The sequence below is a fragment of the Hylobates moloch genome, unplaced genomic scaffold, assembly GCF_009828535.3.
Source record: "Hylobates moloch isolate HMO894 unplaced genomic scaffold, HMol_V3 SCAFFOLD_22, whole genome shotgun sequence".
NCBI lineage: Eukaryota > Metazoa > Chordata > Mammalia > Primates > Hylobatidae > Hylobates > Hylobates moloch.
The window spans coordinates 35,162,410-35,185,807 of record NW_026652297.1 but is presented as its reverse complement, the minus strand read 5'-3'; the positions used below and the strand labels follow the sequence as shown (position 1 = coordinate 35,185,807).

At 40.3% G+C, this 23,398-nt stretch overlaps 1 protein-coding gene across 8 annotated transcripts in view; it reads right to left on the bottom strand.

Moving 5' to 3' along the window:
- The window catches only part of RBPMS (RNA binding protein, mRNA processing factor), a 182,945-nt gene that overhangs the window by 103,636 nt on the left and 55,911 nt on the right, over positions 1-23,398 (bottom strand). Inside the window, exons 1-2 of one of the 8 annotated variants that reach the window (XM_058433316.1) lie at positions 20,729-20,842; positions 18,751-18,863 (exon numbers count right to left, since the gene is read on the bottom strand). The exons of 6 other annotated variants lie outside the window; for them this stretch is intronic. In XM_058433316.1, the coding sequence (XP_058289299.1) occupies positions 18,751-18,798 (48 nt within the window). In that variant the 5' untranslated portion in view covers positions 18,799-18,863; positions 20,729-20,842. Of the gene's footprint in view, positions 1-18,750; positions 18,864-20,722; positions 20,843-23,398 lie in introns of those variants that run through there. One more of the 8 variants, XM_058433315.1, reaches the window with a different exon arrangement.

Here is a 23,398-nt window from a genome sequence, read left to right as displayed (position 1 = left end):
AGCTGGTAAATTTGGGGTAATTTGCTATATAGCTTTTGCAAGGATTAAATGAGTTAACTACATGTAATGTGCATAGATTTCAATGCTTGGTTCATAGCAAGGGCTCAGAAAAATGTTATCTATTATAAGGTGGCTTACGATGTTCACAAAAAAGATGCATTTTCATGTACCAAAGGCATCCTAAGAGAAGGTGCATGTGATGGTATTACCGTGCAACTGTTATATGCAGGCTTGAGGTGGGCAAGAGAGAAAATAAGTCTGCATCCTAAAAGGAACCAATGCATAACTCAAAGTAGAAGCATTTTTCGTATTACGGACCCCAGTAGTATGACTCAAAATCTCTTCATTACCATCACTCTGTCTACCTTTGTAAAAGGCCGCAGGCAAACTTCACTCTGGCCAGCACCCCACCATCATGCTCCTCATGCATCCCTCTAAAATCCATTTCTTGGATCTCAGTCAACTTTTGACACATCAGGAAAATCTCTGTCTCTCTTTACATTCCATTTTTGAGATTAAAAACAACAACAACAACAAAAAATCAGGCCAGGCAGTGACTCACGTCTGTGATCCCAGCACTTTGGGAGGCTGGGACGGCAGATCACTTGAGGTCAGGAGTTCGAGACCAGCCTGGCCGACATGGTGAAACCTCATCTCTACTAAAAATACAAAAATTAGCTGGGTGTGGTGGCGGACGCCTATAATCCCAGCTACTCGGGAGGCTGCGGCAGGAGAACCACTTGAACCCAGGAGGAGGAGGTTGGAGTGAGCCGAGATTGCACCACTACACTCTAGCCTGGATGACAGAGCAAGACCCTGTCTCCAAAAAAAAAAACACAAAAGTATAATGTTACTTAATTTTATAATATTCCTGATTTGTTTAATCATCACTTTTTATTGTAGTATATGGTATTTTAGCTACTTTATATTTACATTAAAATCCATGCCTGATTGTATCTCATATGATACAAAAACAATGATAACACTGGGGCTGGCGAAGATGCAGAGAAACAGAATCTTTCACATATATTGCTGTTGGGAATGCAAAAAGGTACAACCACACTAGAAAACAGGTTCTTATCAAACTACGCAATTTCCAAACAATCTAGCAATTATATCCTTGGGCACTTATTCCAAAGAAATAAAAACTCATGTTCACACAAAAACCTGAATAGTTAAACAAACTAGATATATCCATAACATGGGACACTAGTCAGCAATAAGAATAAATAAACTACTAATACAAGCAACAACTTGAACGACTCTCAAGGGAATTACACTAAGTAAAAAAAGCCAATCGCTAAAGATTACATAAGGCATAATCCCACTTATCTAACATACTCAAAAGCAACCTCAGGGATCTCTGTAGTGGGGACTTGACTGTGGTGGTGGATCCATGAACCTACACATATAATAAAACTTCACAGAAACAAAATTAGTGGATTATATCAACTTCTTGATTGTGACATTGTGCTACAGTTTTCTAAGATGTTACTACAGGCAGAAACTAGGCAAAGGGCACAAGTGATCTCTCTGTATTCATAGAACTGTACATGAGGCCGGGTGCGGTGGCTCACGCCTGTAATCCCAGTACTTTGGGAGGCCAAGGCGGGTGGAACACGAGGTCAGGAGATCAAGACTATCCTGGCTAACATGGTGAAACCCCGTCTCTACTAAAAAATACAAAAAATTAGCAGGGCGTGGTGGCACGCGCCTGTAGCTCCAGCTACTCAGGAGGCTGAGGCAGGAGAATCACTTGAACCTAGGAGGCAGAGGTTGCAGTGGAGATTGGGCCACTGCACTCCAGCCTGGGCGACAGGGCGAGGCTCCGTCTCCCAAAAACAAACAAACAAACACACACTGCATGTGAAACTACAATGAGGTCAAATTTAAACGTTTAGTTAAGCAAATTTCAGTATAAGTTAAATAAATTTTAATATTTAAAAATGTTGAAGAAAAATTGTCCCTAAAAGTTATCAAGTCACTTTTTATTAGGGGCCTATTTAGATTAAAACTATATAAATCACTTGTTTATGATGCCATAATCCTGTCAGGAATAAATAATTATATTAACATCAATGAAGAGATTGGTATCAGTTGGTAAAGCTAGGCAGTAGAAGCTATGTAGTTAGGGGTACATATGCATTTTTAAAGTCCCACCAGAAGACTGGTCTTTTTCCCGTTAAAATTTTTTTTTTTTTTTCAGATGGGGTCTGTCACCCAGGCTGGAATGCAGTGGTGTGATCTCGGCTCACTACAAACTCCACCCACCAGACTCAAGAGATCCTCCCCCACCTCAGCTTCCCAAGTAGCTGGGACCACAAGTGTATGGCACCATGCCTGGCTAATTTTTTGTGTTTTTGGTAGAGAAATACAAAATGTCAAAACATTTATCGAACTCCTGAGCTCAAGTGACCCGCCCACCTCAGCCTCCCAAAGTGCTGGGATTACAGGCGTGAGCCACCACACCCAGCCCCATTAATTTTAACTGACTAGATTCAATAATCTAAAAGGCAATAAAATAAACATGACTCTTTAAAAAGAGAGATTTCAACTTACAATTTTCCTGATTTGTTTAATCACTACTTTTTACAGTAGTATAAGAAATCTTAGCTATAGTCTCCTTTAATATCTATACTTAATTCCAGATATATCTGATGTAATATAGAAAATGAATAGCAAGAATATAAATGTAAAATATTTTGAAGCTAATACCAGGAAAAAGACTAAGAGGGTCAAGCCTAGGGACGTTCACAGAGCACAGATGTATATGTAGGCTAACAGGGCTTTGGTGAGCTCTCTACTAAGAACCATCCACTTTTCTAAAACTGTTTCTACAGAAAAAATCCATCCAGCCACTATTTAAAACACCACATGGCTGAAATACAAGTTTTTAGAACACAGCCTATTTTACATTAGTGCCTTTCTCTAATTCACAAACTAGTTTACTTAACACTATAAAGCCCAGTGCTGATAATGAGTACTTCCAGTAAAAGAGCAAACTTCATTTTTAAGTTTAGATATTTTTAAGTTTGGATTGTTAGTTTAGATTAGCTTTTCCAATTGTATGCATTTCAAATTTCAGAATACATTCAGTACATTTAGGCTACAATTAATATGCCCCAGCCTACTTAGTACTCTCCACCAAAGACATATTTGTTTAATCTGATAACCACCTAATTATGTCTGTTAACCATTTTGTGGTTGCATGAATCAAGTCAATATTAAGTTTATATGTTGCTTATATGCATGTGTAACTATGTAAAGAGACACAGATCTTACAAGACTTGCTATGATGTACAACTAGCAATGTTATGTGCCTGCTGGAAACAACAAAAGACAACAAATGTGAGAGGAAAAAAAAGGCGAGGTTTGTGGTTGAGAAATAATCTAGGTTATCATGATTATATGTGCTTTTAAATCGATCTAAAATATTTTTAAAGTTTATTGAGATATTTAATCTGGCACTGTATAAATTTTTAATGACTATAATGAGAGGAAAAGACCATTAAATTGAGGAGTATGGTTTAAATCATGTTTCTGCTTTAGAACAAACTGTTGGGACTGACCTTGTTGGGTCTCAGTTTCCTTATTTATGAAATGAAACGGTACAAGAGTTGATCTCCAAGTTCCATTCCAACTCCAAAGGTATAATGAAAGGCTTTTGTTAAAAGCATACAGAGGTCACCGAACACCAGGTGGGAAGACCTAGTTCTTGCCATTGAGAACCCGTCAATCAAGCCACTTTTCACCACATATTTATATTTATTTAAATTGTACAATCTATTTATGGTTCATGTAATAATTAAAATAGAATGAAGCTGGGCACAGTGTTCATGCCTGTAGTCCCAGCTACTCGGGAGGCTGAGGTAGGAGGATCACTTGAGCATACGAGTTCAAGGAAAGCCTGAGCAACAGAGATCCCATTATTTAAAAAAAAAAAAAAAAATACACACACACACACAAACAAACAAAACCAAAAAAAAACCACTGGGGGCAGTGGCTCAAGCCTGTAATCCCAGCACTTTGGGAGGCCAAGGTGGGAGGATTGCTTGAGGTCAGGAGTTCAAGACCAGCCTGGCCAACATGGTGAAACCCTGTCTACTAAAAATACAAAAACTAGCCGGGTGTGGTGGCACGCCTGTAATCCCAGCTACTTAGGAGGCTGAGGCAGGAGAATCGCTTGAACGCAGGAGGTGGTGGTTGCAGTGAGTGGAGATCGTGCCACTGCACCCCAGCTTGGGTGACAGAGTGAGACTCCATCTCAAAAAAAAAAAAAAAGGCCAATGTGCTGGGTGTGGTGGCTCATGCCTATAATCCCATCACTTTGGGAGGCAACAAAGTGAGACCCTATCTTTACAAAAGCTAGCTCTGGATGTGGTGGCCCATGCCTTTGGTCCCAGCTACACGGGAGACTGAGGCAGGAGGATCAACTGAGCCTAGGAGGTTGAGGCTGCAGTGAGCCCCGTTTGCACCACTGCACTCCAGCCTGAGTGACAGTGATATCCTGTCTCAAAAAACAGTGTCTGAGGCCACAAATTTAAAGAATTTAGCACAGAACTGCCAGTGCAAAACAAGGTAAATGGACTACAGAATTACTGATGTGCAACCAGTTCATCACAGACACTGACCTAACAGCCATGACTAAATCTATTTGTTTTTGTTTTTTGTTTGTTTTTCTTGTGAAAGAATTACTCAGCAGAACACAGTGTTAAAGCATATAAACTGTGGAGCCAGACTGCCTGGGTTTGAATCCCAGCTCCAACACCAATTAGCTGAGCAATCTTGGACCAACTATTAATTAAATGAGTGCTTTAGTGTCATCCGTAAAATAGGAAGGATAACAAAACCTACCTCTCAGGGTTGCTAAGAGGAATAAATCAATGAATATTTGTAGAACATTCAGAAAAGTACCTGACAGAGAGACTAAGTAGGACCCAAGGTTTTGTTAAACAAATTCAGTAGGCCCTCCATATCTGTGGGTTCCATATCATGGATTCAACCAGATCAAAAATATTCTGAGGAAAAAAAATGCATCTGTAATGAACATGTACAGAATTTTTTGGGTCATCATTCCCTAAACATTATAGTACACCTATTTACATAGCATTTATATCATATTAGCTGTTGTAAGTAATCTAGAGATGATTCAAATATACAGGAGGATGTGCATAGGTTATATGCAAATACCATGCCCATTTTATATCAGAGACTTGGGCATCCAGGTTTTGGTATCCTCAGAAGTCCTGGAACCGATCCCCCACAAATACTGAGGGATGAATATATAAACTCCTCAAATGCTACCTTGTTACACTTTCTGCTAGCAGGGACAGAAAAAATACTTAAAGAATATAAATCAAGGCCAGGGCGGTGGCTCACCCCTGTAATCCCAGCACTTTGGGAGGCTGAGGTGGGCAGATCACGAGGTCAGGAGTTCGAGACCAGCCTCACCAAAATGGTGAAACCCCGTCTCTACTAAAAATTAGCTGAGTGTGGTGGTGTGCGCCTGTAATCCCAGCTACTCAGGAGGCTGCTTGAACCCGGGAGGCAGAGGTTGGAGCCGAGATCGCACCACTGCACTCCAGACTAGGCGACAGAGCAAGACTCCGTCTCCAAAAAAAAAAAAAAAAAAAAAAAAAAGAATGTAAATCAAATTCTAAAACTTATTATTTCATTTAGCTACAGATATTTTGAGAAGTTACCCATAATAAAATAGTGCTTCAATCGCTATTAAAGAAAAAGAACATTACCATTGAACAAACTGCATATCACTAAACAAATTAAACACAAATATTTCATTATTAGTACTGAATTTCCAGTCTGAAATGCTTATTTATACTACTACCCCCACAACCACCACCTTTCAGGACCTTGGAATTTACAAAGTCTAACCTGTGAATGAGAATACAGATTTGTAATACATCTGTAACGAGCACAAATAAAATAGCGTATTTTACAGAAACCAGCTCAATATTTTTCATTTTGTGAATTTCAAACATCTCGGGCAGTTTCCAAAACTGTTCTCAACCGAGAAAGGATTCTCTCAAAACTGTCAGAACCTGGGGGCATATGAAGGATCTTTCAGAGCAGACATGACCCAGCCTGTCAGTGATCTTTGGAACCTGGTATGACAGGCCAGCATTGGCCAGAACACAGGCAAAGATATGTGCGGGCAAAACAGTTCTCACAGTGCCAGAGAGTCTGTGTTTTAGTATGACCAAATAAAGACACGACCAACATCCCAGATATGCAGTTCTGTTGTGCCAAAGGTTCTGAAAGTTCTGCTTTTTTTTTTTTTTTGAGATGGAGTCTCGCTGTGTCTTCCAGGCTGGAGTACAGTGGCGTAATCTCGGCTCACTGCAACCTCCGCCTCCGGGGTTTCAAGCAATTCTCTGCCTCAGCCTCCCAAGTAGCTGGGACTACAGGCACACACCACCACGCCCAGCTAATTTTTGTATTTTTAGTAAAGACGGGGTTTGACTATCTTGGCCAGGCTGGTCTTAAACTCCTGACCTCATGATACACCGCACATGACCCAAAGGTTCTCAATCACTCTTGCAAGACCACATCTAAGCTACTGTTAATTACAGGTAATTTGTTCTGATCCCAGTGAAAGAATTTCCAAATATTCTAAATATAATAAAATACAAAATCTCATCAGAAATCTTAAGACTGTATATGTATGTTAAACTACAATATAACCACGATTTAAAAAAAAAATCTTTTTAGTGTGGTTAATACCACACACCACATGCAATACTTTTTTGCTAACTGAAACTATGTCAAAAGTACTATGGATCCAAGGAATAAGAATATGGACCCTTAGCCTTACACCTTATCCCTCAACACCATCCAAGTGTAAGCAGGGCTTAGACAACTGGCTCACAGACCTTCAATGACCTTTCAAGGCTAGCACAAGCATCATTTTTTTGCCCAAATATCTTCATCTTTGCTGGAGAATATACCATTCATCAGAAATTTTCGATTTTATTTGCAGTGTCATCTTAGATGACAAAAACTAGAAACATTAAAAAACAACAAATATCAGATACATATATAACATACACAGAAAGACACACATCTAGTTTTCGAAATGCATTAAAAAACACACACACAACAAAATTATTGCTCTTCTGACCTCACACTCAACACTGCTAGCATGCATCAGTTTCTTCCAATTATATCAAAACAAAATCCCAAAGCCTCTGGCCTTCAAATGTTCCATTCATTACCTCCCTGGGGTCTACTGGCTCAGTTTTAATACTACACATTGCTTATTCCCAAATAAAAGCATTGTCTTTTATTTATTTACTTTTTATTTATTTTTTGAGACAGAGTCTCACTCTGTCGCCCAGGCTCGAGTGCAGTGGCGTGATCTCAGCTCACTGCAAGCTCCGCCTCCTGTGTTCATGCCATTCTCCTGACTCAGCCTCCCGAGTAGCTAGGACTACAGGCGCCCACCACCACGCCCGGCTAATTTTTTTGTATTTTTAGTAGAGTCGGGGTTTCACCATGTTAGCCAGGATGGTCTCAATCTCTGGACCTCATGATCCACCCACCTCAGCCTCCCAAAGTGCTGGGATTACAGGCGTGGGCCCCCACACCCGGCCTGCATTTGTCTTTTATAATTATTCTTTACTTCCAGAGAAGGCTTTCTTCTACTCTTAGAAGCCCAAATTAAACTCTCCTTCCCCAAAGCAGCTTTCCCCACTGCCCCAATTCTTTCTTTTTCTCTTCTGTACTCCAAATGCATTGTTTATACAGTTAGGACTTACTTTTTTTTTTATTTGTTTCACAGGCTTTAGTTAAGTCCTCTCCAATTTAATTATAAATCCCTTGAGAGTAGGCAAGGTATCTCATTCACCTATCATTATAACTTTGAATCAGAGATTTAAATTTCCTCAGACTGGAGATCTAAGTTTCCTTTTGCACTGGAATGACACACTCACTTAGAGAAAGCCCTAACTGGATAGTATTTAAATTATTTCACAGAAATGGTCAGGAATTTAGTTGTAAAAGGAAAAGACTCCCTTCTCACCTATCCATCATAAGCAAGAATTTAAACCCATGAAATGATTTATAAAATACAAGAATTTGAGGCCGGGCACGGTGGCTCATGCCTGTAATCCTAACACTTTGGGAGGCTAAGGCAGGCGGATCACTTGAGATCAGGAATTCGAGACCAGCCTGGCCAACATGGCGAAACCCCCTCTCTTCTAAAAATACAAAAATTAGCCGGGTGTGATGGCGGGTGCCTGTAATCCCAGCTACTTGGGAGGCTGAGGCAGCGGAACTGCGTGAAATGGGAGGCGGAGGTTGCAGTGAGACAAGATCACGCCACTGCACTCCAGCCTGGGCTAACAGAGTAAGACTCTGTCTCAAAAAAAACAAACAAAACAAACAAACAAACAAAAAGAAACCCAAGAATTTGAGAACTCAAATTAGACAACACTACCTAATTTAATCATGGATTTATACACACAAATAATAGATTCAACAATGTGTAACAGCAGTACCCTAAAGTATTTGATAATTCATCTTTTTGTCTGAGACACAAGGATTACTCCAATACTAAATTAGAGGCCAACACATTTATTTCTTTATAAGAAACAAATCCTTCTGCTACGTTCAAAGAGGATGGTACATAAACTATGTAATTATAAGGAAAAGAATGCATAATTCATTTCTCTAAATAACAACAATTTGTCCCTGAGGTTGAAGCACACTCACAAGTTTAATGTTAAGAAAAGGAGTTGCAGAGTAAGACATGGCAAATCACACATATAACCTCTCCCCATCAGCCCCTACACATACGCCCCTAATGTATTTCATTACAGTTCATCATTTTACTATTTTAGATCTTGTTTCCTTGCAGACTAAATGTAACACTTGCCATCTTCAGGACACTATCTATGGAACAGACAATAGTATGAATAAGTTAATTTATAAGTTAATAAACTCACACTAACTTAATACTCATTAATCAAGCATGCTTATGTCATGGACAAACAATATCATGCAGTATTTAGCTATTATATACTTTCTGGTTTTCAATACTAAACTAGCAATCCTGAGCTGCCTCTTTACTGCTGTTGGGGTAATGCATGTTCACGAAAACAAAAGGGATGATATGAGCTCAAAAAAAAAAATAATCAGAAAGGTAATCTGCTGGGAGAAGGATCACATAATTCAGTATTTCTTAAATATGCCTGATCACAAGAATGTCCAGGATGTCTGTTAAGAGACTGCTGGAGCTCCCTCCCAGAAATTCTGATTCAGTCGATCTGGGGATGAGGCTTAGGAGTATGAATTTTTAATAAGCAATACAGATGAATTTCCTGATCAAGCACATTTGGGAAACATTTGGGAAACATGACTAAATCCACAGGAAGGTTTTCTAGTTTTAAAAAAACATACAATTAGGCCGGGCGCAGTGGCTCACGCTTGTAATCCCAGCACTTTGGGAGGCCGAGGCAGGCGGATCACGAAGTCAGGAGATCGAGACCACGGTGAAACCCCGTCTCCACTAAAAATGCAAAAAAATTAGCCGGGCGTGGTGGCGGGCGCCTGTAGTCCCAGCTACTCGGAGAGGCTGAAGCAGGAGAATGGCGTGAACCCGGGAGGCGGAGCTTGCAGTGAGCCGAGATCGCGCCACTGCACTCCAGCCTGGGTGACAAAGCGAGTCTCCCCCTCAAAAAAAAAAAAAAAAAAACATACAAATAACAATCAATTGTACCTACTCCCACTGAGATGAGATTGTGGCCCTTGAAAGCTCCTATTGCCAAGTGCCATTGAAGATTGTTGGGAAGATTTTCTTGATTTTGGAGCAGAGGCCTTTTAATCAGGCCCTGAGTGGATCTCACACAGGCAGAGAAGAATTCGACCCTTTTGTGTAAGATACAGATTTGCAATTAGATTTTATAAGGTACTTCTGCAATTATTTAGGAGGAAATAGCTAAATCTGTGCTTATACTAGTGATAGCATGAACTTTCACTATTATTCTTTACTGCGAATAATGTAATAAGAGAATAATTCTTCTGAGACACCCCCAAAATTTCCAAGAAGCTAAAAGCTGTTTTGTTTCTTCTTTTTTTTTAGAAAAGTAGAATATATGAAAAGCAGATCCACAAACCAACAGTCAGTGATTAATGAGTGCTTCCTACTTATAAAGAGTTGTAAAGCAATTCGCATCCATATTTTCATGTAGCATTTTATTGAAATGTAGATTCTGATTTAGTAGATCTAATGTGGGGGCTGAGATTCTGCATTTCGAACTAGCTGTCAGGTACACAGACCATATTACAAGATTCTACATGAACGGTTACCCAAGCTTTAACATACATTAAGGACCACAGGGAGAGCATGATGGCTATTTAAAGTGAAGAATCCTGGATACTCTTAAGTAAGGTTGGGCCCCTGGAATTTGCCTCGTTAACAAGGACTCTAAATGATACGGATATAGGCAGCCCATAGAACACACACTGAGAAATACTGCTGCAGAGGCCACAACGAATCCACGAGGAATGGGAAAGAAGACATATGTATCAAGTAACCATACTTCAAGGCAGCATGACATACCTGTTAAGAACAGTAACCCTCAATTTGCTCTGAAAGTCAGGAGATACTGACATTTTCTGAAGGAAATCTCCAAGGAAAAGATTTTGGAAGTTCTGACTAGCAAACAGTAACTATTAAATGTGAGAAGGATAGTTTTTAGACAAATAGCATATCTCATATGACACAAACAAGTGCCAGGAGTCAGTCTCCCACATTCTCTGATACGATAAATGGTTTTGAACTAAAGCTAATTGTCCTGGTATATCCCCTGTAGTAGAGAATACTATCAGCAACTCAGTGATTGGCAGGAATTTGAGGGCTAAGGACCATTTGGCACTCTTCCCTACCTAGGCATCATTATAGAAGTCAAAGATGACAGAATTACATGAACCACACAAAAGAAATGAGATACGGATCATCCCTATGCACTCACTAGTAGTATTTTTAAAAATTCTTGTAGGGGGTAGAGGTAGGAGAGATAACAAATATACTTGCAATGATCATGTTCTTCTGGTGTCTGGATAAAATGCCAGCAATGAATATCTATCTGCCACCTAGTGATATTCTACCTCCCAACACCCCCCAACCCCAGCCCTGCCCAGTGACATCTAGTCTAGCATTTTGTTTGTTATGGTTTGGATGCCTTCTCTGTAAATGGTAAACACTGGGTACAATCATCTCTGTACATCGAACATGAGTTACTCATTGCTTCCAGTTCTCCCATACCTTGGACTTTACAGACCCTGATTTCTGGCCACTTATGACAGCCCTCAGGAATGCCCATATTTTTCTTAACTAAGGACTGATGATGTAAAATGCCGTGTTTGATTATCACCTTCTTCTTACAACCTGTTCGGTCTTAGAACCTGTACTGATGATCTCTCAGACACACGAATGCAGCCTTGTTAAGGCATCTCACAAAGGAAGGCAGAGTGATCTGGAGGACAAAGCACTTGACAGGAAAGGCCTGTGTTCTAGTACTAATGGCCCTTGACTGCTGCTTCCTCCCTAAAAGGTGCCATCTATGGATGTGACATCTTTCTGAGGGATACCTGAAATGATACTGTGACTCAAATATGACAGAAAAGAGACACAATCATTATATGATGGTTTCGGGCTAATGACAATGCCTGGAATAACACTGTTCTACTTGCCTACCGTCCCCCAGTCCCTAAAAGATAGGAGATTTGTTACAATTTGATATTTAAAAAACGAATGGGCTAAATGTCTCCATGAATGAAATTTACCCCTGAAGCCTGTGCAAGTATCTCTAGTTTCTCATTTTTCTCTATTCTTAGCAGTATATCCATCACCAACAGACTGTTGCCTGCTGGGAAAAAAATCAGTAAAATGGCAGTTTTCCCTGAGAAAAACACTAGCCTCATTCACACTTCTAGAGAGGCTGAAATAACGTGAGCTATTCCAAAGAGAAAACTGTTTGGGGTGCAGGGGGCAGTAGAGATAATAATCCATATCTATCAGAATCTCGACTCAGTTCCTGTGCAAAGCACTGTTGCTTTGCTTGACAGACAACATTCACATGACCCGTATCAAAACACCCACTAAATAATGAAAGACATTCCAGTCTTGCCTAAACAACAAAGCCCCATGAGTACAGATACTGTGTCAATGGCTGAAGCAATTCTTGATAATATGTCATTTTACACATGAAGTTTATTATAAACAGAACAGCCAATGACAGGATATGATTCAACGATTTTAGCTTGGGGAGCTAGGAGAAAGAAAAGTCTCAGGGCACTGAAATGGCAGGTGTGAATCTAAAGAGCTCAGAAGCCCAGGGCAGTGAAATGTGTTGTAGTCCACCCACTTCTACTACAGAGCCAGTTACAAAAAAGGACACACTGTTATAATCCAGCACCCTCAGCCTGTACAAGACTCCAGGATGGAAACATTTCTTTTGGCATGCAAAGTAATTACATTTTCTACCTCCAGGGCTTTTCAAGGAGTCTATTTTTTTTTCAAAAATATTAAGATACTGGCTAGTCACCATATTTTTTGATATTTTTTACTCATTTTAATACACATTGTAGGATTTTTACCAGATATATATCTGCCTTTCATCAGTCAGTACCATAAAAGGCAAAGGAGAAGTGATTTTATTCTGAAGCTTCTTTATTTTTAAATGAAAGTCCTTCCTTTAGTTTTCAAAAACAACACACTTTTTTTTTTTTTTTTTGCTTTTAGGCAGTGGGAAACCAAAAGCCACAAATAAAACTGGTCACTGCATTTACCTGTTGTTATAAAAGACTGTGCCAGCTTTTAGAACTCCAATTATGTTTTCACAGCCATGCAGCTCTGGAAATACTATGCAGCACTTTATGAGATGACTTCTTCTCTTTTAAGTGTCATGAATTCCAAGACAAGAAGTGGGACTGAAGGCCTGGACAGCAGTGGAGGCATACTACCAAGGTTGCCATTTGCTCATGACCTGGGAGCTACCAGTCAGTATCACAGGGACTGACTCTACCTGAAGTGACCTCCCATGACATCCTTCCCACCTCCTCCTCAAAGTCCAGTTGTGGGTTTAGGGAGTAAAAGCAAACAGATACCGGGTTGAAACCATCCAGTGTTTCCACTAGACTGAAACTAAGTCTGCCTGCTACAGAATACCAAATCTAAGATAGTCCATCTATAAATCCATTTCGTGCTGAATTGCTTAATTATGAATTCTTAGAAACTAGCATGCAAATGATTAAATAGTCTATCTTCAGGGTTTTTAAGCAACTTACTTTTAAAAGAATATTAAAAAGCTGACTAGTTACTATGCTCGTTGATTTTAAAGTGTCTATATGTAGCAATCTATAATTTTAATCCATTCTCCCATACCCTCACTTTAAGAGGAAAGTTATTTGCGAAAAGGAAACCATGCACTAATTTATTTTAATGTGGCAACCTGCCTTCCATCTGTGAGCTGTGTAATACCTTCATTTGTTTAAAAGAAAGATAAACTGTTCTTTAAAAAGACTTGGAGCCCTGCTTCTAAACAGGACATCCTAGTTGACCTGAGTGTAACTAAAAGTAAATTGTAATTTTTCAAGATTTTCTGTTGAAACCAAATTCTAACTATAAAACTGTAGAATCTGGCCCTGAAGGAGGTCTTTATAAAATAATGGAAAAGTACTCTGTGAAAGGCAAAATGCCTAAGAGTCTATCAGAGAAGCAGAAAACCTGGCCTCAAGCCTCATAAGAGCAGCAATGCACCTCCAGTGAATCACCCTGAGGCCCAGTTTCTCCTTGTGTGAGGTACAGGTGACAGTGCTTGCTTCTGTCTCCATTTAAAAGGAGGTAAGGAGGTGTGGGCCTGGCACAGTGGTTCACGCCTGTAATCCCAGCACTTTGGGAGGCTGAGGCGGGCACGTGACCTGAGGTCAGGAGTTTGAGACAAGCCTGGCCAACATGGTGAAAGCCTGTATCTATGAAAAATACAAAAATTAGCTGGGCATGGTGGCGGGTGCCTGTAATCCCAGCTACTCCGGAGGCTGAGGAAGGAGGAATTGCTGGAACCAGGAGGTGAAGGTTGCAGTGAGCTGAAATCACGCCACTGCACTCCAGCCGGGGCAAAAGAGTCTCGCTCTGTCTCAAAAAAAAAAAAAAAAAAAAAAAAAAGGGGGGGTGTGAGGAGAAGGATCCATTCAAGAGCTGGGTAGGGGCAAGAAACAGGACATTATTCAAGTTGCTTCAGGATATCTGAATATAAGACTAAGTCAGAAAAGATGTTAGTTTCCTACTATTTTAACAAAAACAACAACAAAATCCAAGTTTAAAAACATTGTAGTTTTCCTTTTTGTTTCTTCTCTTCTTTCATTCTCAGTTAGGCACAACAAAGCATTGAAGGAATACATGCCACAATGGGAACTGTTCAAAAGCCTGACAATGTGCAATTAGCATGGTTCTCAACACTGTTTACCCTTGCAGAAGTTACCTGTCATTCTCTAGTACTCCCAGCTATAAAGTTTAACATGCCAAACTCCCAAATTTCTAGGCCTGACTTCAATCCTAGAGACTGAGTAAGAAAGCTAGCCAGGACAGCAGTTAAAAGAAACGAAAGACAGAAAAGTTCCCCCAATGTGTATGGTCTCGTAACATTTTAATAATCTGGATATAGAGAAGAAATGAAGAGTATATAGAGTTGTATAATAGTTGCCAAACGTACTACCAGGCATTTTATTACATGAACTCTTTATTTAATCCTGAATCCAACAGATACTACATCCTATTTCTGTCCCCACTTTATAGATAAAGAAACTGAAGTTCAAAATAACTTGGTTCAACATAACTAGAAAGTGATAGAGCCAGGATTTGCATCTTGAACAAGACATGACTCCTGGGTCCAAGAGCTGTCAACCATTATACCCATTTCTACCCACTGCTCTCTGTATACTTTTTCTAGTTTTTACACATTTCTGCAGGCTTTTTTCTCTTCTTCATGCACTGCTGCTTTCATCTTGAAAGTCTATACTTGACAGAAAACATGCCTTGACTTGAATTTGAGAGGCAACCTAGTCAAGATAGGAGGGAATGGAAAAGGACCTGGTTTTAAGACTAGTACTGAAAACAAGCAGGAGAGCTCATCTTGAAGCCAATGGCAGGAAGAGCAATAAGAACACACACTTGGAATGCATCTGCCCTGCAAACATCTTGGTGTTTTCCACCTCAGTTAGGCTGTACATCCAAATATGCACACAGGAAGACCTCACACATGCTTCACGTCAAGGGCATGTGAAAAATGTCAAATACAAGTTAACTCTTGCAATGCTTACCCAACATACAGCTAATAAGTTAAATTCTAATATTCTAAAAGAATTGGGCAAACATTTAGAACAAGAAGGCTAATTTATTTTTCTATGTTCCATTCTGAATTAAACAATGGGCACTACAATTGTAAACCATCTCAATAATTTTTGTTTATTTGCTTTCCGTGTCAGAGTCCCCTTAACTTTTAACAGCATATATATTCTCACAGAGGAAATTAAGGAACACTGAAAGGATGGACTATAGATTGCTGAGGCAAGAGGACTAAGAGGCTTTTAGAAATCTCCTGTTTATATCAGAGAGCTATCTATAATCCATCATCTAGCAAAAAAATGTAATCACAAATGAGATATGTGACAGTTATGTACTAACACTGTTTTAAAATTCCCCAAATTACTACATATCATTTTTAAAATGAGTTAGATCTACATTACTGATATAAAGTCTAAGATTCATTGCTAAGTTAAAAAAAAGATGCAGATACAATTTTGTATGGACACAATAAAGTTATGAAAATATTTACTTCAATGAAAGTTGAATAGACATTTACTTTCTCCCCTTTGTTATGGAATTCATTTTTCTTTTTATCATATGTTTCACTTCTTAATATAATAATGTCTCCTTACAAAGTCTTTCCTAAATTAAGAATTAGCAGATCTTTTTCTCCATGGGCGACAGGCTGGAAGGAAATACTTTGCAGGGATGCTCAAGATTGGTGATTTATAGAACCCAGCAGCTCTATAATGCAGTTCAGTCTTTTTCTTTTCTCAGATGTTTAAAATGAGTATCCAAAATTCACAAAACATTGCACTATTACACACTTCACTATTATAACCGCTAACTTCCTCTAATATCTTCTCTATTTTATGTAGTAATAAATTTCTGTTGGGCACATGATTTCCTAAATTCCCTTGCTAGTTAACACTGTACAGGTTGAGTATCCTTTATCTGAAATGCTTGGGCCCAGAAGTGTTCAGTTTTCGAATTTTTCCGTATTGGGGGATATTTGCAATTACACTTTCCGTTGAGCATTCCCTTTGGGCATCATGTCAGTAGTCAAAAAGTTTCAGATTCTGGAGCATGATTTTGGATACTCAAACCACATTAGTAAATTCTGGCCTATGGTGTGGACAGAAGTGATGCCTGCAACTTCTAGGTGGTGCCTTTAAAAGAGCATTCCTTTGGTATGCAACAAAATCAAAAATAAAATAGGGCCTTTTTTCCTGCTTTCTTGTTGCCTAGAAGATGACTGTGGGAAGTAGAGCACCCATGTTAGATCATAAGATGACAGCTACCTGTTGAAGATGGCAGAGAATCAAAATATAAAGTCAGCTTGGGCAATATATTGAAGCTCCATCTCTACCCCACTACCCTCCACCACACACACACACACACACACACACACACACACACACACACACACAAGCCATGTGTGGTGGCATGTGCCTGTAGTCCCAGCTACTTGGGAGACTGAGGTGAGTAGATCGCTTGAGCCCAGGAGGTTGAGACTACAGAAAGCTAGGATCACACCACTGCACTCCAGTCTAGGCAATGGAGCAAGACCCTGTCTTTAAAAAAAAAAAAAAAAAAAAAAAAATCTGATAAATATAGACCACTTTCTGGGCTTTTACGTGAGAGAGAAATAAATGCCTATTATGGTTAAGCCACATTACTTTGGTTTTCTGTTGCTGCAGCCACTATCATACTGCACCCATGTGCATGCACACACATACTAGGGATTCTAATGCAGTAACTAATTATCATCTCATTTTTAAGAAAAGCTTATTTTAATTGATGGCTGAAGTGGTCTACCTGTAGTAAGCTTTAAAATAGAAAACACAGAAGTTAGTTTTTGAGTGTCAAGTTTGAAAAAGAACAGCCTCACACTGATTGTTGGCCTTCATTCTTATATTAAAGGCAATAAAATACAAGATTTACAACACTGTGAGACTGCTAAAAATAAAGTGTATTACATGACCAAATCTACTTCACAGATTAACCACAATAAAGGGGAAAGTGAACGAAGGAATAACTACCATAATAAAACGATAAAATCATCTTTAAAGTTAATATCAGGATAACATGAAGTTGCAAAAGAGATAAGCGTATACAAAGAAACAAGCCTTACACTTGAAAAAGGTGATCTTTGGCAATTTTGATTTAATGCTCCAAGTTGTTTTTCATGTACCGTACTGGTGTCTTAACTGATTTCATTGTTTCTTTCTTTAGCAAAGTCTTTCACATAAATGTATTTACAGGCTGGGCACAGTGGCTCATGCCTATAATCCCAGCACTTTGGGAGGCTGAGGTGGGTGGAGCACTTGAGTCCAGGAGTTCCAGAACAGCCCAAGGCAACATGGTGAAACCCCATCTCTACAAAAAATTCAAAAATCAGCTGGGAGTGGTGGTCTGTAGTACACGCTACTCAGGAGGCTAAGGTGGGAGGCTTGCTGGAGCCCAGGTGGTCGAGGCTGCAGTGAGCTGTGATTGCACCACTGCACTCCACCCTGGGTGACAGTGCAACACCTTGTTTCAGGAAAATACATATATATATATCTGTGTGTATATCTACATATGTGTGTGTGTATGTATGTAATAGACTAAAGATAACTGATAAAGAAATGGCAAGGGGAAAGAAAAGATGAAAACTCCAATGTAAGCTTTCCATCTACAGAGAATTTTTAAAAGAAACTAATAAGCCACTAATTTATGCATAAAAATGGAACTTATAGTTCTTCAGATATAAGCCAATAAAATAATCTAAAGATGTAATTCTTTTGAATTATCTAAATAGCTCTGTATTATAGTTACTTTTGTCAATCTGTGTATCTTGCAGACACAAGGATAGTAAGATTTACCTTTAGATTTTAACTTTGTCCTTCAGAGTTTCTGCTTCCAGTATCTGGCTTATCTTTTGAAAAGCATACATTATTCTTTCAGGCACTCCCACATTGTCCTTTTGATCAGGCTTAGACTGCGTAAATATATGTATTAAGTAGAAAGAGAGGATGAAATAGGTCTAATTATTTTTCGCTGTAAGAGCTACAGTGTATTTTCAATAGATATTAATGGATCACAGGATAAAATATACCAGATCACTAGACTTTCAGGCCAAATGTAATATAGCCATGAACTCACACGAAACATTAACCCCGCAGTCCTCAACTCAGAGGCCACCTCTCTTTGGTAAGAAAAAAAAAAATCTTAGAAGCATTTAAGTTGCCTAAAATTTAAGAATTTTCTACACCATCACGTTCTAGAAATAATCCATTGGCAGCAAAGCAGATTAAAAGATTTAAGATGCACAGGGTGGCTTTCGGTTCTTACCGTGTGCTTAAGAGTAGAGGCAAGTCAAGGCTGAAGTCACAACAAAAGAAAACATTTTAGAACTTATTTGAAATCTTTGAAATAGATATCTGAAACTGTTCAATTGTTTTGGCTAGGCAAGATGGAGTGAGGAGGAACATGGAACTTTTCTGCTCTGCCTTCTTTGTTCTGTCTTTCTTGTTCTTTTACCATGGGAAAAACAGACCTGAAACCCAAATGAGATAATATGCGAAAAATACACATAGATAGTTATGTAGGCCTTCACTACATCCACTTTAAACCACTATGATTTAAACTACTCTTTTAAATAATAACAATCTAGTCATAAAGTATAGGAAGAATTCAGTTTTGCACTAACATTTATAGGGTGCTTATTAAATGCCAGGCCCTGTTCATGTGGTTTACTTATGATTCCCCAACCTCTAATCCACAACTCCAAAATCTAAATGCTCTGAAAGCCTATAGTGGTGAGTCTGGGAGAAGGGCGGTGCAAACTCACTGGGTGGCAAAACCTGATCTGAAGTGATGTAAAACTATTTATAGCTTTAATTTATCCCGCTTAGTGTATTATTCATGTTTCACTGCAGAAAAATTTATGTGCTTAATTACTATGTGCTACCTTAGACATCACTGTACTATGTTACCTATGGGTTATGTACTATGTTATCTTTTACAATCTGAAAGAGGCCGGGTGTGGTGGCTCACACCTGTAATCCCAACAATTCGGGAGGCCAAGGCCAGAGGATCACTTGAGGCCAGGAGTTCAATACCAGCTTGGCCAATATGGTGAAACCTGGCTCTACTAAAAACACAAAAATTAGCCGGGCATGGTGGTGCCCCCCTGTAGTCCCAGTTACTCAGGAGGCCGAGGCAAGAGAATCGCTTGAACCTGGGAGGTGGAGGTGGAGGTTGCAGTGAGCTAACTGTATTCCAGCCTGGGCAATAGAGACAGACTCTGTCTCAGTGAATTAATAAATCAATACCAAATCTGAGGCCGGGCACAGTGGCTCACGCCTGTTATCCCAGCACTTTGGGAGGCCGAGGCGGGCAGATCACAAGGTCAAGAGATGGAGACCATCCTGGCCAACGCGGTGAAATCCTGTCTCTACTAAAATACAAAAATTAGCTGGGCGTGGTGGTGCGCGCCTGTAGTCCCAGCTACTCAGGAGGCTGAGGCAGGAGAATCACTTCAACCTGGGAGGCGGAGGTTGCAGTAAGCCGAGATCACACCACTGCACTCCAGCCTGGGCAACAGAGCAAGACTCCGTCTTAAGAAAAAAAAAAAAACAAAAAAAAAAACACCTGAAAGATTTTTAAGCACATCTGACCCCAAGGATTTCAGATAAGCAACTGTAAACCTGTATCTACCCAATTACCCTTACGGCAACCCTATAAGATAGGAGCTATTTTGCAGCTAAGGAAACTGAGACTTAAGGAACCTGTCCAAAATCAAAACAGCTGGTGTTAGAGCTTGATTTAAGCAGTTCAAAGCCTGGGCTCTTAACCACTATACTATGCAGCCTTTTGTTTTTACATCATGCATATTAAAGGTTTTTAATTTTTTAGCTATAATTACCAAAAACATTAGTGCAGGACACCATTTAAAAAAACTATTTAAAATAGTCTTCAGAGAAAAAATACGAAGTATTACAGTTTAAGAGTATATTGACTTTGGGCCAACGGATTCCAATATTTTACAAACAGGCAATATCCAAGCAGCATATTGCAGATTCGGGTTGTGGAGAAGCTGCAGGGCTTGAGGTGACTCTATCACAACTGCTTTCGGCACGGAGGAGCCACTACCAGCTGTGTGGACAAGAATACTTAAGCACGTGCTTTCATGGCTCCACTGCCACAGGTGGATATTTCAGGGGAATTATTATTAATTTCACAGTTTTTTAAAAAGCTACGATAAGTAAATAAAAGTAATGGTAGGAGTCACGGCCCCAAGAGGGAGAGCTTATTGCCTTCCCCTGGAAGCACCAGTTCAGGCACTGGTCACCAGAAACGTCACCCTCTGACCTTTCCCCCATCCCATCTGAGGAAGTTAAAGAGATCCCTCACAGGTACCGTAGCTCTCGGTGCCCTCGCACTTCCAACAGCCGGTTCGGGTCCAGGAGACTCGCTGGGACCTCTACCACAATGGCGGCCGGCGTGGGCCGCGCGACCAGAAGTGCGGCCGCGCACCTGACCCAGCTTCCGCCTGCACCTAGGGCTCAGCGCACCAGCCCGGCTAAGCCAGACGAAGGCAAAAGAAGAGATGCGGATCCCTGGAGGACTGGCCCCACCGTGAACAAAACAGGAAGCGTTCCAGGAAGACTGCGGGGGTAGGAGAATGCAATTAAAATGGAAAAGGCAGTGACTGGCTGCGAAGGTTTACAGAAACAGAAGATAAAGCGCCAGAAACCCACATTCTGGAGTTGCCACGGTGAGGGTGAGAAGAGTGGGAATGAGCTGAGAAAAACCTGCAAGGCTCCAGGATCCTAGAGTGCAATAAAACGAAGGGCCAAGGTGAAAAGCGACTGAGACTTGGAGAGGCAGGGAAGGAGAAAATGGAGTGTAAAGAAGCCTAAATGTTTTATTTCATATTTTGGCTTAATTCTGCCTGTATCACCAGAGGGAACATCTAGCACAGGCAAGGCCCAAGAAATACTGTTTAGAATTGTTACTCAGTAGCCACGCGCTCTTAGGTCAGACATTTCCCATGCTTGAGCCCAGGAGTTCGAGACCAGCCTGGACAACCTAGCAACACTATACAAAAAGAAACAACAAAATAAAAAATAGGCCGGGCGCGGTGTCTCATACCTGTAATCCCAGCACTTGAGGAGGCCGAGGCGGGCGGATCACGAGGTCAAGAGATCGAGACCATCCTGGCTAACACGGTGAAACCTCGTCTCTACTAAAAATTAAAAAATTAGCTGGACCTGGTGGCACACGCCTGTAATCCCAGCTACTCCGGAGGCTGAGGCAGGAGAATCGCTTGAATCCAGGAGGCGGAGATTGCAGTGAGCCGAGATTGTGCCACTGAACTCCAGCGAGACTGCGTCTCAAAAAAAGAAAAAGTTATTTCTGATATGGTATTAAGAGAATCCACGAATAAAAAATATTGGTGGCAGATAAATCAGAACATTCCTTTTCCCCTTTTTAATTTTTTGGAGGGTTTATTTTTCAGATCAAACGATAAGGAAATATATGTTGATACTACCCAGCGTCTGTAACAGAGGAAGTTAGGCAGTATGAGGTGAAAAAAAATGAATCACGGGAGAGAGCGGAAGAGATCTACCACCTTATCCATCTTCTTGACTGTACAGTCTCCAGAGCATTTCCATTAATGGGCAAGAAACATCCCAGTGCATTGTACACCTGTTATTTGTAAACTCTTGTGACATGAATAATGCTTTCCTCACAATCTGTTCTACTGAACTTTACTTTTTTCTAATAGTTCTGCCAAGTTTGAGATCTGCAATTTTAGCTAGCATGATGTTCCACTGCTTTTTCTACCTACACAGTCCCATACAGACTGTGCTGAAAATCAAGAAGAAACAATGATACACTGCACCAGACCCACTGTAAGTTTAAAAACCCCAAAACAGTGTTTAGGAGCAAGTGAAAGAAAAAAAATTTAACTCTACCTTTGTAGATAGCACACGAATCTCACATTTGTCCAACCCCAGGTGCTCAAAGTTATTTGATCATTACGGTTAATATTAAAAATGGACAATTATGGCTACTATCAAAAATCAAAATAGTCCAGGCAGGGTAGCTCACTCCTGTAGTTCCAGCACTTTGAAAGGCTGAGGCGGGAAGACTGCTTGACCAGCCTGGGCATCATAGGAAGACCCTGTCTCTACAAAAAAATTAAAAGCCAAACAAAAAAACAAACTAGCCGGAGGGAGGCGGGGTGGGGGACGGTGGTGGTGACGTGGTCCTAGCCCGTCAGCTACTTTGGGAGGCTGAAGCAGGAGGGTCCCTTGAGCCCAAGAGTTTGAGGCTGCAGTGAGCTATGATCATGGCACTGCACCCCACCCTGGGTGAGATAGTGAGAACCTATCTCTTAAAACAAAAAAAAAGTTAAAAAAAATAAGTGTTCTCAAAGATGTGGGAAAAATTGGAAACTTTGTGCACTGTTGTTGGGAATGCAAGCTGCTATGGGGAACCTCAAAAAATCAAAAACAATTACCCAGTAGTAGCAGACCCAGTGAGAACAAAAGCAGTATCTCAAAAAGATATTTGCACACACCCATGCTCATTGCAGCATTATTCACAATAGCCAGGTGGTGGAAGCAACCCAAACGTCCATTTGACAGAAGGATGGAAAAATACGATGGAAGCCTTAAAAAGGAAGGAAATTCTGGCACACGCTACGACATGGATGAATTTTGAGTACATTGGGCTGACTTAAAGCCAGTAACAGACAAATACTGAATGATTCTACTTATATGATGTATCTAACTAGTCAAATCCATAGAAAAAGGGAGTAAGAATGCTGGTTGCCAAGGGGTTAGAGGTGGGGTGGATGTGGGGACAGCGAGCTGTTGTTTAATGGTTATAGAGTTTCTGTTTTGCAAGATGTAAAAGTTGTGGAGCAACAACGTGAATATACTCAACACTACTGAACTGTACAATTAAAAAAGGCTAGGGCTCGGCACAGTGGCTCACACCTGTAATCCTAGCACATTGGGAAGGAGGATTGCTTGAGGCCACAAGTTTGACACCCACCTTAGTAGCAGAGTGAGACCC